The sequence below is a fragment of the Corvus hawaiiensis genome, chromosome 13 (assembly GCF_020740725.1).
Source record: "Corvus hawaiiensis isolate bCorHaw1 chromosome 13, bCorHaw1.pri.cur, whole genome shotgun sequence".
In the NCBI taxonomy this organism is placed as follows: domain Eukaryota; kingdom Metazoa; phylum Chordata; class Aves; order Passeriformes; family Corvidae; genus Corvus; species Corvus hawaiiensis.
Window position 1 is genome coordinate 17,219,885 of NC_063225.1, and position 19,424 is coordinate 17,239,308.

The 19,424-nt window shown below is 37.8% G+C and overlaps 1 protein-coding gene across 10 annotated transcripts in view; it reads right to left on the reverse strand.

Annotated features, from left to right (window-relative positions):
• Positions 1-19,424, reverse strand: part of HERC1 (HECT and RLD domain containing E3 ubiquitin protein ligase family member 1) — a 101,855-nt gene that overhangs the window by 56,979 nt on the left and 25,452 nt on the right. For all 10 annotated transcript variants that reach the window (XM_048317525.1, XM_048317531.1, XM_048317534.1 and 7 more), the window contains exons 2-14: positions 12,318-13,273; positions 11,028-11,123; positions 10,529-10,723; positions 8,671-8,982; positions 8,253-8,349; positions 6,550-6,693; positions 5,857-5,984; positions 4,883-5,027; positions 4,617-4,788; positions 3,392-3,526; positions 2,454-2,619; positions 1,785-1,910; positions 762-983 (exon numbers count right to left, since the gene is read on the reverse strand). In XM_048317525.1, the coding sequence (XP_048173482.1) occupies positions 762-983; positions 1,785-1,910; positions 2,454-2,619; positions 3,392-3,526; positions 4,617-4,788; positions 4,883-5,027; positions 5,857-5,984; positions 6,550-6,693; positions 8,253-8,349; positions 8,671-8,982; positions 10,529-10,723; positions 11,028-11,123; positions 12,318-13,247 (2,868 nt within the window). In that variant the 5' untranslated portion in view covers positions 13,248-13,273. The remainder of the gene's footprint in view (positions 1-761; positions 984-1,784; positions 1,911-2,453; positions 2,620-3,391; positions 3,527-4,616; positions 4,789-4,882; positions 5,028-5,856; positions 5,985-6,549; positions 6,694-8,252; positions 8,350-8,670; positions 8,983-10,528; positions 10,724-11,027; positions 11,124-12,317; positions 13,274-19,424) is intronic.

Below are 19,424 nucleotides of genomic sequence, written 5' to 3' on the forward strand. Positions count from 1 at the left end.
ATGGCTACTTGACTTCCTTTGGAATCCATTGGAAAAACAGAGCTAGTTTCAAGCAGCCAATTCAAGGCAGACAATTCTACCTCCCTGACTGGGGGAGGTCTAGAGAGAAGAACGAAACACTGCCACCCTGCCCTGAGGAGCTCCACACATATGCCAGTGAAGTCCAAACCTCTGATTTCTTCTGGCTGTTGTGTTTAACTGGCTGGTTGAATAAAAAGCTGAGTCAATGATTTGCTCTCACGCTCCCCTACACTTTCTAAGAACACCAATCTGGCTGACACACTGTGTTTAATAAGGCAGCTGACCTGCACTTGCTGCTCTACTACAAGGTAGTTACCCTAGTGAAGTTAATTAAACAGATTTATCTGGTGTCTGCTTATTGTTCCCTGGTGGCTGAGATTATACTGACAAACACCGCATACAATCAATTTACTTCTTGTGTTACATTTTATCTCCCAAAAAATCTGAAGCAAAAGCAAGAGCAATAAAATAATCTGATATGAGACCAGCTACATTTACATAAGGCACCTCAAACAATAAATACCACAATAGCAATATTAAAACCTATTATTAGTAGCAATATTAATACTGTTAGAGATGATTTAACTGACTTTAGTCCACTTAAAGACAAATACATGTGGCACTGCTACTTTGAACAAACAAAATGAGCATCATTTTCTTAAGATGGGGGGAGTTACCCTTCGAACTGTCAAAAATTGATTTAATAAAAAAAAATAAATTAATATAAAGCGTATACATACTGTATAAAATCCCAAGTTTCTTAGAAGAGTCTTCATTAATATTTCAGCTAGATGAGTATCTGGATGACTGCTCTGGACAGCATATGCTTGATCAGAGAGGTTTCCATAGCTGATACACAATGAGGAAGTTTCTGTGGTATCAGATGGGGAGCTATAGCCAAGCAGGGAAGCTACATGGGTGTGATCCTGCAAGCTTGTCAGAATGATGTCCAACTGCATTCTCTGAAGAAAAACGTTTAGACACAAAAATCACTCTTTGTTAATAAAGATAAAATAATGAGCTAAGAAGAAAAAACTATTGGGCATATAGTTACCCAATAAAAATATTCTAATGGGACACAGAAATAAGCTGGAGGGCTTTACCAAAATACTCCAGGTTTTCCTGAAGAACTGTACTATTAGAGAATGGAAAATTATACTGAATTAGAGTGACCATACCCAGTAAAAATCTGAGACTAAGAGAGACAGAAACTAGATTGTCCATATGGTGGGCAATGAGGTTAAGACACTGAACCAAACACTTTCTCCAGTCTGTCCTGGTTATCTGATTATTTGGGAAGACAGGTGGGGGACATACGATTTTTCTACATCGTACATAGGAAAAAGGTACAAAAAAGAACCTTGCAGTCATCTTTGCAAAGTAGGGTGAACTCCATGTAGGGAAAGCATTATACAAGTATTCATCCCAGGAAACAGTTGATTTTCTGTTACCAAGGCTTGTTAAATCAATCCAGTATTCAAAAATATCTAATCTTTAAACTAATCTGGGTACAGTACCACAGGAATTCCTAAGTTCTCTGTAGCTGACCTTCACTTGAGAAAACAAGCAGTGCTCCCTGCCTCATTCCATTCTGGCTTAGTCAGGCTACCCTACAGATTTTGTTACACGGGGTTTGCACTGCATCTCCCCAGAAACGTGCTTGCACTCAGCAAATGAGGCTCACCTCACAGCTCAAGATGTTCTCACAGAAAAACCCAAAGCAAACCACAACTGCTCCCAGGCATATTTTTAGTTGACCTTACCTGTCCTTTTGATAAGCTTTCCCATCTATCAGGACCTTGGGGTAGAAGAGAATGTAGCAATTCCATTCTCTCTCGCAATGGAGGAAGTAGCATAGTTGCTCCAACTGACAGAGTCTCAATTACAACCTAAAATTGGAGCAGCAGAAAATACTTCTTCAGTGAAGGAGGAATAATCAACTCACCTGTATCCTTAAAAAATACAGTACATCACAAATGATATATCCCAAATATCTGCTCAATTTAATATCAGAATTCTACCACGCAACAGCACACTGATCTTCTATGCTGTGATGCAAACGTGTGCGGTACACTGAAGGAGTGAAACAAGACCAACAAAAGTTGCTATTTCCTGTAAGAGCGCATCTTAAGAGAATTACTCAACCAAGTTAGTTACTCAATCCACAACAATAACATTTTAGATTCATTATTACAAGGAAGAATAATTTAAAAGCTACAAAATAAAGCAGTTTTTTGAAATTCTTATGCAAACATTCTCCTCTGCTTTCAGATCATAAAACAGTGAGGGTGACTACATTTTTTAACTTTAATGCGTAAAACTGGCAAGTCAGAATCGTTCAGAAAATCAGATAAATATTTAACTACACAGTCAGATAAAAAAGGGAAGAGAGTAGTACAATTTTCACATGTAAACAACAAGGCATTACTTACTTCCTGAATTTCATCAGGGACAGAAGAGTCCATCAGTCTGAATAAGAGATTTCGAAGAGGACCAGCCTGCCGGCCAAGAATGCTAGTGGCTACACCTCCAGCCAGTGCAAGTGCAAGGTGATTAGAAAGCAGCTTCAAACACAATTTAAGAAAATTGTGATGTTCCCTGAAAAAGAAATACATACCTGTTAACCTCTCCTATTATTAGGATTACTCCCTTCCACTTATTTGTGCAGTAAGCTTTTAACTCTCCCTGGATTTTTCATACCAGAAAGGCAAGTAAATTCCAACTGGGAGTTTAAGGAAACTCCTCTGAGAAACTTACTGCCAATCTGCTTAAAAAAACCTGAAACTTAAATAGAGAAGTGTATTTGTGGACAATGGTTGCAACAAACATTCACTTTCGATTAGTAGTCCCATGAATTATGAGACAAAACCATCCCAAAATACAGAAATAAACAATAATATTATACACAGAGGGGGAAAAAACCCCAACTTTTAAGAAGTAATAAATGTAATCTTCTCTCAGAAGATTTAGGAGTACAGCAATTGGGTTAAAAACAAAGTCTGGATATTCATTTCTAGTCCTCTTAAAAAGAATTTGAGACACTGGTTACAGGAGTAAGAACTGACAACACGGAAATAGTAAATACATTTCAACTACAAAGAAAAACGTGTTTCAAAGGAAAACCCTGAAGTAAAGCATGTAATTCACTGCATAATGAAAATACATTTCAGACTAAAGATCCTGCTACATTTGAGACACTGTAAAGCTCCTCTGTTATACACAGACACTAGAGTAATTCAAAACAAATGGCACCTGAGTGAGCAGGTTTTTATGTTTGTTAAAGAACAGACTAACCAGGACTAAGCCATTCACCACTGCTGGAAAGAGAAAACAAATATAAAGATCTGTAACATGCATATGCTGGACGTACCTTGATGAAGGAAAAGGAAGAGGAGGAATTTCACTGTTAATTTTGTCACAGTAGTGCTCGAGAAAAGAACGAAGATGTGAAAAGGTACTTTCTTCAAGGTCGACACAATAGGGTCTGTGCCATGCCACAACTTGCCTGGAATCAAACATCAAAGTAAATTACCTTCTGGAAATGCTTTAACTGCTTTAATAAATTAACAGTTTAACCAGGTTGAATACACACTGCAACTAAACCGGTTTCTTTCTTAGAGCAAACTAGTACAACTATGGCAGACCAGCTTCCTGACCCATGAAAGTATTCTCTACTCTTTTTTCTGTAAAACTCTTTACAATCAAACGCTTCACATTTATGCAGAAAAACACCTCAATGCCATAAACCTGAAGCCATATGCATTTAATCTGATTCATGCAAAGGCTGACCAGTACTCACAAAGCTGGTTTTAGTATAAATGCCAGATTAAAGACTTTGATAAAATGAAGGGAGAATTCAAAAGGGGAACTACCACTTGGTCCTATTTGAGTCTCACTATTCCCTTAGTTGATAGCTCCCTTGAAAACAGGGCATTTGAAATTCTTCTTGAATTATCCTCCAAATACTAAGTCTGTCTGTTCCTTTTGTTAATCCATACATAAAAGTTTACTGGTTTACTTCAATCACTTGCTAACATCTTTGGTGTAAAAGTATTATTTGAGTTACTGTATATTAATAACCAAGCTATTTATTTAGGTACTTATTTTTACTTTAACATGTAACTATACAGAAATTTTTTTAAATCTCTCAATGCACCTCAGTAATTTGTCTGAACTTCCCCCTTTCCCAAAGTCTCCTGATTAGTGTACTCCTTACTACACTAAAAGAAACTTCCCAAGCCATAAAAAAAAAAATCCCCTCAGAAGCAAAAAATAAAAAATACTGAGTTGTTTCACCTTCCCACTAACTTTTTAGTAAACAGAGGTAGGTTTTGTCTAACTGCATGAAAGAAACACCTCTTTCCTATACAAAGAAATATCCACATCTTTGGTGCTGATACATTTTCACTTGTAACATGCAACAATTAGAGAAGATGAAGGAGGAAAGAGGAGAGGAAGAAGACTTTCCAGACCAAAACGTTACAACAAGAATGCTTGACACACATGATGTGGGAACACCTTCAGGAAATAAATGTATCCCAAAGTGGACTTGTATAAAAGAATAAAATTATATCTGTCCCAAATGTCATTGTTACCTGTCCCTTGGAAGAGCTGTCCAGGCAAGGCTATGGGATGTTCCTGCTGAAATCTGTTGAATTGCAACTCCATCTAAACCACTTACTTTCTTCGGTTTAGTAATGGGGCCAGTAGAGTTTCCCTGACCACACTGTCCCATTGAATTGTTACCCCAAGCATAAACTTCATTATCTATAAACATAAATAAAGCAGAAAACAAAAGCTGAGATACAACTGCTTTTGATCAAGAGGAGGATTATGTATTTTTACACCTTATTCTCTTTACCATGAGAAAGTGCCAAACAGTGACTGTCCCCAATGGAAATGTCAACTATTCTGGTAGCAGCCAGCTCTTCAATGAGCTTGGGTCTGAGAGCAGTTGCCTCCGAAGAGCCACAGCCAAGGCAGGCCCCGCAGCCCCACGCATAAACCTGGAGCAAACCAACCACAAAATAGACACAGGTCAGACTTCTGTTACTGGTGAGCACAACAAACAACATTCCAGCAAACCACCTGCACAATAACTGCAATTACACTTTCAACACAACTTGCACAGGACTTTCCTGACTGGAACACACATCTCATCAAGTGGGCATTCCTTCCTCCAGCCACTGAGGTGACTGGCCACAGAGCACAGCACTGGGGAGGCTGCTGCAGGAAAACAAACTGCTACAGTGAATGTTAACATTCCAAATCTGCACTTTGAAAATGCACTGTCTCTGAGTCACAGAGCTGAGGGTGGGGAGCCCAGGTGGGTTACACACATGGAAATGCTTACTGGATTACATGCATCCATCATACCAGGAAGGGCCCCCCTTTACCACCTCAACATTTACCTCCAACATCTCCTGAGATTTTTCAGATTAGAAATAAAAGTTGTAGTTAACACCTATATTCTAATATACACATATATTTTAAAAACCTATTAAACCACCTAATCACCTGAGCGGGTTACTGTATTAAAAATTACAAGGATTTCACTGCTGTTTGTTTCTTGAATCCAATTTGATTTTACGCTGGTTACATTTATTAACCTAAAAATACTATGTTTTCTGCGACTAAGCAAGAATCTTGAAAAGCACATTTTGAATTACTCTTGTGCATTAGGTACTTCAATCTCTAATCAAGGACTTCACTTCTACTTAAGTACTAGTTGAACATCGTCCCAACAGTCAAAATAATAAATATTGAGATAATGTGAACCCACACCACCTTCTTCACCAGCTCTCGTAATTTGAGTGAAAACTTGGCTTTGCCTACCTGCCCTGTTGATGTCAAGGCAAGTGAAGACTGGCTTCCAGCACAAACTTTTCGAATAAACATTCCTTGCAAGGCTTCTATAACTTTAGGTTTATATACTCTATTTGTATCTCCATGGCCAAGTTTGCCTGCAAAAGGAGGAAACACAACTGGAAGGTATTTTCAATGGATAGACAGTAATTAAAAGTACCCCAAAAGAATTCTTTTTGGATTACCAAGAATGTCAGAGTGGATTTTTAAAATTAAAACATATTACATATTTTTAAAACTTATACTCTTTCAATTACAGTAATTAATTGCAGACTTGAAGAAATATATATTTATTATAGACTATTTTAGAATTTAAATACTAATCCCAGGCAGTTTAAATGTAATAGTTTGTAGGATGTGAATAGCTACTGTCATATCATGAGTGAGCTTATTTGAAAGTCGTCAGCACATTTTTTCCAGAATTGTTCATCCATTCACTGACCTTTCTGTGCTGTGAAACCCCTCCCCTGCTGAAAATCCTTTTTTAAACCCCATAATCTTGCAGGTGAATTTCAAATATTGTATTTAGATTTTATAAAAATCCTTTCCTTGAACAGCTACCAAATGAGTAATAAAAACCACAACCAAACTGCAAGGAGTACTAAAACTATGAGGCAGATGGAATAAGACAAAAATTACTACCAAAACATTAGTTTTACCTACCATTGTCTCCTCCTCCAAACGACCACACTGTTCTCCCATCTTTAGACAGAGCTATTGTGTGTGAACTGCCACAGGAAACCTCTCCTACATTGCTAATATCTTTTACTAAAGTTGGAATGTTGCGGCTGTTGCTGTCACCATGACCTAAGGAAAAATGAAAAAAGTATTTTCTTTTTGTGAAGATTTAAGTTCTATTTTGTTTTGCAATCTTAAGATTTTGCAAATTTCATGTGTACTGCAGTCATCACAAATGATGATTTCTGCCCACTTTTGGAAAGATTCATAGTAAGGTTTGGAAGACATCTGTGGTAAAGTTAAACATTTAATCTTTATGACATACTCCAGAGCACCTGTTCGTATCTCACTGCTTCTGAAACTTATGACTATTTTCTACCTAGCTGAAAAGAAATAAAAGAATTGCTAGTACAACTGCCTTTAATACCAGCTGATTAGGTAGCTAGACTTCCCAATACCGGGCAGCAGGTATCCTGCACAGCATGAGGAAGCTGCAATAAGGGCACTTTGCCACTCCCATCAATACTGCACAGACAGGACAGATCAGCCCCTCAGCTGCCTTTAGACAGCCACAGTTCTAACGGGTCCTTTCTGCAGAAACCAAATACATTACAGTTATCACCTACTTTATAAAAAATTTTATTTCTACTAAACTACTACTAAATTCTGTGGACATGGAAGAAAAATAGAGAAGAGAGGAAAATTAATACCACTGGTATCCATAACTGATTAAATACGAACAACTCCCTATAACTTAATGAAACGTTACTTTTTAGCTGCGTGCTGGAACATTGCACACTCCAAGACCCCCCCAAAAACATCCAAACTCCATATTAATCTAAAACTCAAGGAGAACGTTTCCACAATTCCCACCAAAATTCCAGTTAAACCTCCAACACAGAGTTCTTAACAACAGGGATAACACTCAGAACTTCTACTGATGCCCTTGAAAGCTGTAACTGTTAAACACTGTTCTCATCTTCCACCCCTGCCACTTGCCTGCTTTCACCCCTCTATACTTGGTGACTATGACACTCAAAGAAGAGAAAACAGAAGGGAACTAAAGCCCAACTTGAAACAATTTTCTATGCAAAACCTGTTGGTTCAACTGAATCTGCTTAAGAAGGGTGGTTTTATACCAGGCATAGCATAGCAGCTGTACAGCAAAGATGATGAAACAGACAAGTGAACTTGAAGCACACAGTATACAGGGTTTCTTGTTTTGGTTAAAACTAACTTTTTAGATGTATTACAGTAAAAAGACACTAAGCCATTATGGCAACTTAACATCAAGTATCCTTATCAGAATCAGACTCTTGATACTATTAGCCAGTTACGGCTGACCATTCAAAGAATCATTCTACCATCACACTAGATGAGGTTTATCTAGAAATCCAGTTTATTTAAAATGTCTACTGTTTACATTCCAGTGGCATTAGCAACCATATAGTCTTAGGAATGAATAAAAGCAGCTTGCCTTGAAATGAAAAATCTTAAAAAACTTTGTAAAATTAACTGCATTAAAAACTTTTAAGAGTCTTCTGCACTGGTCACCTGTATGCACACACCTGAGTACATGTATATGGGTACATAGAGGGGACAATTAGAGGACAAAGTAAATAGATGTATAAAATCATTACTAGACACAGGAACTTTTCCAAAAGCATCTCAAGAAATTTTCAAATTACCTAATCTTCCAAAGTCTCCTTCTCCCCATGTGTACAGCTCTCCATCTTCTGTAACAGCAGCACTGTGCCTGTAGCCTGCTGACACACACACTACCACCTACATTACACACAAAAAGAAAGATTAAGTTTTTACACAAATCAGTAGGAAGTCTGAAAGCTTGGGAGAGTCAAGTTTCAGAAGGAGTCTACATAAACAAACTTGTTCATTCCCGTGGATCAAGTACATACAATCTTTGCAATCTTTTCTATTTATATGACAAAGGGAAGTAAGTCCATAAAAAGGCACGTTTATATGTAAAACTGCTAATGATTTATTTATCAAGTAGCTTTAACATCATGATATTTTATATATTTCAAACTTTACACAACATCCCTACTGAACAGAAATAAAACAGGTGCTCTACTATACAAAACATACCTTTCCTTGCAGGGGACCCTGAATAAGTTTGGGATATTTCTGCGTTGAACTATTTCCATGTCCCAGTTTTCCGTAGTCACCGTCACCCCAGCTGAAGACTTCCCCTTCTGTTGTAAATGCTAAAGTGTGACCATCAGATCCTTTTGAAGATGACACCTTTTTAATAGACCTATGAGGCTCAAAAGTCAATTTTTTCAATGTGGACTGATTATTGGAGTCTCCCAGTCCCAGTCTCCCATAGCTGCCTTTCCCACAGGCTCTAACAGAACCATCCGTAGAAATGACAAATGTACAATATTGTCCAGCTTCAATCTACAAAGAGAAGAAAGTACAGAGAAATGCAGAGATTAGATAAATCAAAAATTCACATATAGGTCTAGAAGTCTGTATTTTTAAACAGAATTTCAGGTTTCTTCATATAACATAATGTAAAAATTAAAAACAATTTGGACTTCAGCAAACAGTAGAACCAAAATTATTGGAAAATATTTTATGATTAAATCTATTTTCATGACTAAAATATGTAAACAGCGATTATTTTATCCTTATCTCTTCTACAGACTACAGAACTTGTGCTGCATTCAGATCTCCCAAACTCATGGCTGGAAATCTTAACTTTTTTAAAGCAAAAAAGACAAAGTAACAGCTTGATAAAACACTGTAGGTTTTGCTTAATTTTAATCAGTACCTAGTGGTAACATTACAGAAATATGCCAAATGCTAAAAATCCACTCACTTGAGACTACGCATTTTAATTACGTGAACATTCAAGAAATAAGATTAAAAGCTTTTAAGAAAATATGGACTTGCCCCTATTGGGAAGTCAGCGCTCGGCTGAGGAATGTCCCAACTGCTAATGGACTAACACAGAAATAATTCCCTATAGGAATCTTAACACAGCAGAAGTGCAGAGCATGTTCCATCTGAAGCATAAAAGCACATCATAAAACAGCCCCATTTAACAGGAATTAATGTCTTCATCTAGATAATCCTACAACAATCATCAATGAAGGCTAAGTGGAAAAATCACATAAATCTGTTGTAGAGTTGTATACAGAACTATTAAAAGAGTAACCCATTCATTCGGATCATGCATTCCATTCTTGTGTATTAGTCTTCTGAATGTTTTGAAAGTTTTCTGAATGGATAAACTTGTTTTATGATTTCCAGTCATGCAGCCCACTGGAATACAAAATACATCAGTGACGTCCATAGAAACTATTTCAGAAAACGCACCTAAATTGTCTAGTGACCAAAAAAGTTCTTTTACTTAAGTAAACACTGCAAAGCCAATATAGTACCAGAAAAGCAAACTATTATATTCTGGGTCACACATCAGTTGCAACTGCAGAATCTGTGACTGAGAGCAGAAAGAGCATGCACACTGATTTCAGAAAGCTTGCTAAGGTTGCTGTGTCAGCAGCTAGCCCAGTTTGAAGTTTCAGACTTGGCAATCTTGGGTGTGAAAACCACCAGTGGAAAAGAATATGGAGTAGTTAAGACACCTTTTAACCAACATTAAAAAAACTAACAACAACAACAACAAAAAACAAACCAACAAAATCAAACCCACCCAAACAACTACAGGCAACTGAACTTGTCTCCACAGAGCAAGTCAGGTCATTCTTGTTACATGGATATTTATCTGTGTGTCATTAGAAACAAACCAGAATGTTTTTCCCAGGCATCAATAAAAGTAGCAAGATACTCACAGTAAAATAACATGTGTGACCAGTTCTGAGCATCATCCCTTCATTACAACTCGACACGCAGAAATAAAGTACTATCTTTCAATTTTATACTGTGACTATGAAGCTGCTGAATGTTACATAATGTACCACTAATATATGTCACTCACCGTCTGTGCATCAGAAAAACTTGGAGCAAGCTTGGGTTGAAGTATTTTCTCTTGAGTTCCTTCTACCAGCTGATGACTGCTGTTACTGCCCCACACATACACTTCACAGGTCTCCGACACAATGGGAGCATCTCCCGTTTGAATGCTGTCAGGGCTAGCACATGTCCTAGAATAGTCTGAAGCCATTCGACAAACCTGTTCAAACCAGAGATTTATTACACAGTAACATTTTATACTTCTTCCTATACAGTCACGATGTTGAATACAGCTTTAACTGCCCCTCAACGTGGTAACTGCCTAAAATACAAATCACAATGACCACATCATTAGCTTGCCCAAATGACTGTTTCACTACATCTTAGTTTTTCAATGTTTTTTTCACCTCTTCTGCCCCAGAATAATTTGGCCAAGACTGGACTATGGCCACATGTGCACACCAATCACATGTTTGAAGGGGAAGTAAACTACAATAACTTAAAAAGTTTTTTTCAAGACATACCTCTTCAAATAAGCACAGAGCTGCCTCATACAGAGAACATAAGCCATCAGATGTTCTGGTTGGCTCTCTCCACTGACTTCGATCAGCAGATGATCCCTGCAACGTTTAAATGTTGTTATTAGGAGAAGCATACTTCCAATACAGCAACAGTCCACCTGAACAAAATACATTAGGGATTTGTTCTTATAGCTAAGCAGAAATGAATGGCTCTTTCTATAAGCATAAGTACACTACCTCTCTCCTGAGCTGTGATATCTGCATACACTTTAGGAAAACCAAACTGTCACAAGTGCTAGTCCAACATTGTTACTGATTCAGTTTTGTGAAAGTATCTGTGTTTAGAGTTAATTTCTCCTAATACTATATTGTAATGAAATGCAAGTTATTTGTGTTTAAAGTGATAATTATTTTGAAATTACTACTAACAATTAATGTTTACATATCTTTCATATTTTGGTCTCTAATTGTATATATAGCCCAAAACAAACAACAAATAAAGTTGCCCATCAGGACATTTAATCCAACTCAGATACTGCCACTGCCATGCTCTTCTCACGGACTCCATTCTTTAAAAAGATTTTTTAGATCTTCTTTAGAATCTTTTTTAGATTTTAAGGTTTATGTTTATTAATAAGCACTATAAGCTTGAAAGAAAAGAACGACCACTTGAGGGAAAAAGTCATTCCCTGTTTCAGTCTGAGCACATGAAGCAGAAGCTTGGAACAGCTTCCGACTGCATACTGTGCAGTAATTTCATACCTTTAAAAGTAATATTCATCTAGGACCAGAAGTAAGCGCTCAACATACAAAACAGTGTGCCACACTTCCAATTTAGCTCATTTTCTTACCACATTAATTTCTGAGCATCAGCAAAACTGCTGAACATCCTGAAGATGTATAAGCAGAGGCCCAGGTGAATTAGGGAGTAGGAACGTCCAATAAAAATAACAGGAAACAAGGTGTGTTATAAAACTTTGAAATTTCTAACTTTTTTTGCTATGAACTTAAATGTACAAGTCCAAGTGGATCAAGTATGTCCTCAATTCTTTCCCTGAAGTTAAAGCATAACACTAAAAATGACAACACAGAGATTATTTACCATTTCATCTTTACCTATGAGGAAGCAGGTGGGCAGGAAGGGAAAGAAAGAGATGGTGGAAATACAGGGGAAAATAATTCACAAAAAGCCCCCTAACATACTCAGCAAACTGGCATTCGGTGTGGAGAAACTATTCAATTAAGAGTGCAACCACACTGCAGTGCAGAAAGACCAAAGCTGGTTATACCTACCAGAGATCGTCGCATCTGGGTCAATATACTCATAAAGCAATCAAAGCTGATCATCCCTTCTGGACTTTGCAGCAACTTGGTTTTCTCCATGGTGTTTACTACAGCTGAAGCACCTAAAGCCATTTCTATCCATTCAAGAAGGTATCTCAAGGCACCTCGTTGGGCAGCCAAACCAAGAAGCAACTCAGAAGCTAATCTACGACCTAAAGTATCTGCCCCAGAGTTCGGAATCGTTACTCCTTTAAGAAAAGCTGTTACTTGTGACAAACAATCCAAACCCATTGGTGGAATCTTGCTTTCATTTGCTAGAGATAAAGGTGGTAAAGAGCTCACAACTTCTATTGCAGTATGGATAACATCATTGCAAAGACTGAGGCCAGGTCCTGCCGCAGGCATCATCCAGCTTTGTCTCAGCAGTGCAAACAACAAGCTCAATCCAGTCCGAACTCCCATTTCTATGAGTGCGTCTGTACTTGACCTTGGGCGTTCACTGACAGAGTGCACATCCGTGGATCCAGAACTGCTTTCTGGTGAATGCTGTTGCTGTTTCACCTTACCCTTATCGTGGTATTTATTAGAAAGTGCATAGAAGACACGCTGCAGCACAAGGAGACGCTTTCGAAGAGCTCCAGCAAATGGAGAGTCTGAGCACACCATCTTTGCCAGTGCCAGCTGGCTGCTAAGAAGTGCATCCAAGTAGTGGTCCTGTTCATCACTAGATAGAGATTCCCGCTCAAAATCTGGTAACTGAGGTCCTTTGAGGCACAGAACCTGCTGGGGCAATGGCACTACTTCTTTATTGCTAACTAACTTAGCATACAAGACAGAAACTCCCTCCCTTGTTGCAATAGATTCACTGTCTTCTGTGATCCAGGAGCTGTTTAGGTGTTCAAGCCATTTCAGCTTCACAGGTGGGACCATAGCTGCCATGCTGGTTTACTTCTTTGCCATTAGTCCTGAAGATGAAAAAAACTGTCAATAGGTGTGCAACGTTATCTACAGATCTTATTACTCACAGCAGGACAAATCCAAATAATCCTTTCAGAAGGAAAGCAGCAAAAGATTAACCACCAAGAATTACCAAAGTTTCACCATCTGACCTACATGTTTGTGCAACTTACTTAACATGATGTAAGAATTTTAGCGTAAGTCAGTCTACATTTTCTAAATCCATATGCACAAAAATTCACACAAAGCAAATTTAATTCTGCTAAGTGACATGAACAGCATTTAACAGATAAGGCAATTTAAGATTTAGATGTCAAGAACCACAAAGGTGCAGGGCTGATAAACGTATCTCAGCACTATGATGATTTATGTCTGCAGGATCATCCATGTAATGGTATGATATTTTGCTATTATATGTGAATAAAAGATCATAATTCCAAAAACATACACTGAGTTCGAAAAATTTCTCACATACAAGAGCATGGACTGACCACAACTAGTTGAGTCCAGACTTCTTCTAAGTCTATGTCTGAGAAAATTTTTAAAAATTAAAAAATTAAAAGAACATTCTGATCCCAAAGAGACACTCGAGTTACTAATTTTAATGCTGGTAGCATTTAGAACTTCAGTTTCTTCAAGAGGATTCTTGATGTCAAGTCTAAATTTTGCCAAGCTAATTTATAGCTTAATATGCAAAGAGGCTTCTTCAAAGGGACTGTTTTCAAACTGCTCATTTTAAAAGAATTTTCTTTAAAGTAATGCTTTATCTCCTATTGTACAAAACAGATTTGTTTAATTCCTGTTTATAATCATTAACCATGGGTTACATAGGTTCTGATTGATCACTTTCTGTTCTTTGACCCTTTAAGTCCTAATGTATTACAGTTTCACCAAAAAGTACTATAATTTCTTGAAGGAGAGTTTTGTGTCCTTTGGTAGTAGTGTGAGCCCTATTTGATCTAATTTCAAACTAAACCCCTGGGGGTGGAGGGAGTCTCTGCCATGCAGTGAAAGCCAGTGTTGCTGCCATGCCATGCTTGTAGGGAAATGGGTTACAGGCAGTGCAACTCGGTCCTCGTTTTGTCTTGACATTTCACACTCAAAAAACATAAATTAAAAATATAAAGAACTACAGCTCTTCTGCCAATATATCTGCCCAAAAAGCACATTGTGTGCTATTAATCACCTGCTTTTATTTCAGCCAAATTTTCCCAACAATAGATTAGTATCTTCATAAAAAGCTTTATGTGAGCCCCAGTGAGCCTTATCCAAGTAACTTCTGTTGCACTACAGCAGACCCTTACCCAGGTCTATCCCACAGAAACTGGAGCCACAGCTGGTAAGTACCATTCAGAGCAGCAAGCATTCCTTGCATTTCATACAAGACACACCTGTCTACTCACACCACAAAACTCCCCAACAGCTCAGCCTCCAAGTGACACAGACAGGTACTATTACACTCAGGACCCTGTTTACTAAGAAAGGGCAACATTGTCTCACTTGTCAGAAAGGATTTGCTAATTACCATTTGATCCTAATAGAAACTGTAAGGCCAATTAATGAAAACGTCCAAACTCTGGTCTTATCTGATGGAGTTTGCACCTTCTCAAGCAAGAGGTAAAACATGGGGATGTAACTCCATTAAGAAGTTCCCTGAACAGACTCATTCATGGGCTTTATGTTATGCTTTCACCAGCTACTCTTCTTTCAGAAACTTCAAAATCTGATCATGTACCTCAAAGGTGCAAATACTGCTGCTTTTCCTGAAAACTGATAGATTTTTTCCCTCCTGCCCTTGTATGCATCTCCAAAAATAGAGACTGAATCTTGAAGCTGAGCTCTTAGCAGCGCCCTAGTCTCCTACTGCAGCTTTTGCAAGAAATACATTGGTCCACCTTGAAAATAACATTCAGCTTCATGTGACAGGCAGAAAGCTTTAACCAGACACTGCTGGTAATCCTGGAAATGCGCTCTGAATGCAAATCTAAATGATCTCTGTCTCTGCATGAACAACTACAGATCACTGAGGTTACACAGATACCAGGTAACAGTGGTAGCACAATGCATAGGTAAGGTTTACTTCCTCCAGCTCATTGCCACAAACACAAGGTTTATAATTGCTCCAGAGCCTGGACACGAACATCTCATTTCTTTTTAGGGCAGGCAAAAAGAAAATACATTTGGCTTTGAAAACTCAAGTGAATGCTCACTGCTGTTTCACTGTATCTGACCACTGCAGGGTCAGGTGAACATGTGGAAGGTACCAAGCGTGCAGGGTGGGCCAGTCCCACAGGGTGCAGGCCTACACACTTTCTGAACACGCTGATCACATGGCCAAGCACAAAGGGACAAGCCAGAAGCATGTGACAAGAGGAGAAAAGTACTTTTCTTTCATCATCATAAACTTAAACCATCTAAATGTATAGCAACAGCTTTAATCAAGTATTTCAACACTGGAAAACTTAAAACACATCAAACTCAAGTGCCCAGAACTTTCTGCGATTTCTATGAAAAAAAAAAATTTTTAAAAGCCCAGCTCCCCTGCCCTTATTCTTTCCTTTCTCCTCCTGCTCCTCAGGGAAAAAAAGAAAAAGTAAACTGTGAGGATGTGGAACACAACTTATTTGTCGTATCTTTTAGAACCACAGTTCCTGTTGAGGAAATCAGCATTTTGGGGGAGTAAATGTTCACAAATATTTTACTGTTGCCAACTGGTAAGTCAACTAAAATGGGACTCAAAACTCACAGCTGAACAAGGATTCCAACAATGTTACCAAATTTAACACCTATTTCAAAAGCTTACTCCAGGGAACAGTGGGGACAAAATGTATACATCAAACCCTAAAAGCCAAGTTCTATGCATCCTGGATGAAGAATTTTTCTTTCAGAATAGCAGTGGCAGCAACTTGAGCTGCAGGGGAAGACGTATGAAGGTAACTAAGCCCGCCTTCAGAGCTTGTTCGTCCTGAGAACCACAGCCAGTGCTGCAGCTGAACTCAAGGAACGGCTCAGGTTCATCAAATCCTCTACTGGAATATGTGCACAAACACAGGGAGAGCTGTTGTTAGCCATCACTGCACTGGACGCTAACTATTGTTTGTTTCTCTTACATCAGATGAAAGGGAATGTGAGGAAAAGAATTTTAAAATGAAACCTGTGAAAACACGGGAAATATAATTAGGGAAGGCTTTTGCCTGAGCTAAGAGGAGAGTAAAACACTTAAATTATGGAAGAAAATATGCCTAAGAGAGCTCTCTTTTAAATGTTACAAGAAACATGGAAATTACCTGCAGCAGAGACAAAGGTTGTTTTTCCTTTTATCAGACCACTGCTTTAAGTGCACCTGAAGGCGAACCTGTAACTTCCAAAGCTGAATCCCACTGCACACTGAATGTTGCATCCCCTGGGTTTCAGACTCTGTCTCTTCAAGCTCAAAAGTCAAAACCAGGTACTTCCTCTGTTGTTCACGGCTTTCCCCATTATGTAAACAATTACACCAAACAGCCAAACTACCACTGGAATACTAAGCTCAAAATCAAGTCTCCACATCTTGCAATAACTAGTAAGCATAGATGGGAGGTAATAGGATGCACTTCAAATTAAAAGAAATCAACTTACAAAAAACCCCTAATAATTCTGAAACTGTAGTAATTGATTGGCATGCATTTCCACACAGCCAAGAACTCAGAAAGAAAGTTGATGACAAATTTCATTACCCCTTTATCCATATATTTCTGTTCCTCTATTTAGTTAGACGATGATTTTTAAGAAGTTTTGGCTTAAATGTACTTGCTGCACCTAAGGAAAAAATAAACGCAAAACCAAGAGCGTGCAAATGCTTGTCAGCAAGACAGAGTAAACACTAATAATAATTGATACACTTAAGGTCTTCCGTTCTGAGTTAAAATATAGGGAAAAAAGAGGAAAGTTGTCATATTTCAGGGAAAGTATGCAGTCTTCAGTGGCCTAGCAAACAATTTTTAAAAATTTAAAATATTCTGTGTTATTAAAGAGTTTGTTTTTTCTTAAATAGGAATTAATTCAGCCTGAAACCACCAGCTAATTTTTACAGGTCACTTAAAATGTTAATTTTTGTGGTGTAAGCTTGCCTACAATAACTAATAAATCACATGTATTAAAGTGCGAAAGGCCTGTTGCAAGTCATTATTAAATACAACAGACTACTGGGCATATTAAAATTAAGTTTATATCACTAATGGAATAGGCCAAACAGCCAATTCTTTTACTGAGAAAAACTGCATCTTTTCTAAGGAAAAAGAACTATTCCCCTATCTCAAATAAGAATAAAATAAGAGACTGGAGATGCATCTAACTATATTTACAAGTTATTTCCATGAAACAGGAATAAGAGATAAAACTATGAATGCTGTTTCTTCCTTTTCTCTGCCACCCCAGCAATTTAAACACAGAAACAGAAAGAGGAACTTGATCTTGTCATTAATCACAGCTTGCTTATTTTATATATAAAATACCAAGTCACTGACTGCATGGATGACTAACACCTTAATGTAAAACTGACCAGGAGATACAACAGAATAGAATACAAACATTTCAATATTTTTTATATATATATATATACATGTGTGTATATATATATATACACACATCTATATTGGCATTCATATGAGATACTACAAAAATCTCAGTGTTTCATGCATATGTGTCTGAAGCAGAAGTAATCTTTCTGTAACAATTATTTATTATAAGTGAAATAATTCTTGCAAAGTGTTACAGTTGACACCAAAGCGAAATTACCAAGAAAATTATGGAGAATGTATTTCTGTGTTTATATAATGTGTCATACAAAAGGTAAAACATAATTGAAAAGTAACAGTAGATTTTCCAGCCACTTACCACCATCTCCTAAAATCGCTACAGAAAGAGTAGATTTTTCTAGAAAGGGAACAAAGCAAACACTAAAGATTTCTCAAAAATCCACCTGGTTGGCTCAGACATGAAGACTGTCAAACCTCTAAGAACAAGTATTTTTTTCAGATTTTTACTACAGCTTCAGGAAACCAAGAAGTATTTAGGTCTTCTCACTTTGAGGGAAGTGGGACAGCTTTGATCACCTTCAAATGTAAGAATAAGAACTCACTAAAGAGGAAAAAAACATTACTAAAGAAGTTAGTAAGGGAAGTTCTTGACTGCAACACAAAGGACTGAGGAATTTGGAAACTGCCCCAGCTACTCTTATACTCCAAGGGCACAGGGGGAAATGAGAATAATTTACAAAGGACTTCAGCATGGGGTTGAAGGTTAAAGTCTGTAAGGTTATAAAGATCTTGTTTCTGAGTCCAGCAGGAAAGATGGGTCTTGGACAGAATATATACACTTCCCTGAAGGAATTTCCATAGTCCTTCCTTTTCCATGTCAGCTCGGAAATTATGGGAGATACTGGAATTTTTCACCCAAGAACCACCTACATGCAGCCAACAAATTTGTCCTAACAGAAGTAAACAGGAAGCTCCCTTCTAGGGTTTAGATTAAAAAAAACTCCTCCAAAGTTGCTGTACATAGATCTAAGAGAAAGATTGCTGGGACAATTTAAAGAAAGGTGGAGACTGGGCAGAAGCTGTACAGTGTGGCTACATCACACTCTGTAGCTCATTTTGAGGGAGAAACAAGAAAATAAAGAACAGCTCTAGGCAATTCCAGAGAGGTAACACTAAATTCCTGCAGGAAGAGATGTAAGTATGAAAGTCGAGACAAGAGAAAAACAGAGGGGTTTATGTTTTGTTTAAAAGAAAGCTGTAGAAAAGATCCTTAAAAAGTCTAAGACAGGATTATTGCCTTGCTATTTTAAGAAGTAGAGAGTGTAACAGCACAGTTTCCCCACAAAACGTGTTTTGCTTTTTCAGTCCATAGCGCACACACTCAGCTTATCAACAGAGAGAAACATGTGGAGGGGAAGAGCTGATTTTAGGGCCCATTTTTTTCTTTTTTCCCCAAAACAGCATCATCTCCAACACAGTGGCTCTACCTCATTGCCAAATGCAAGTAATCACTGGTATTCAAGCAATAATAATACAGGTCCACAGATAAGGAGGAAGAAGGTGCAACTGCTGCTCAGGCTGTGGAAAGGAAAATGTGAACAATCAGCTCAGAAAAGTAGGTAAATCTCAAAGCACAGTGATT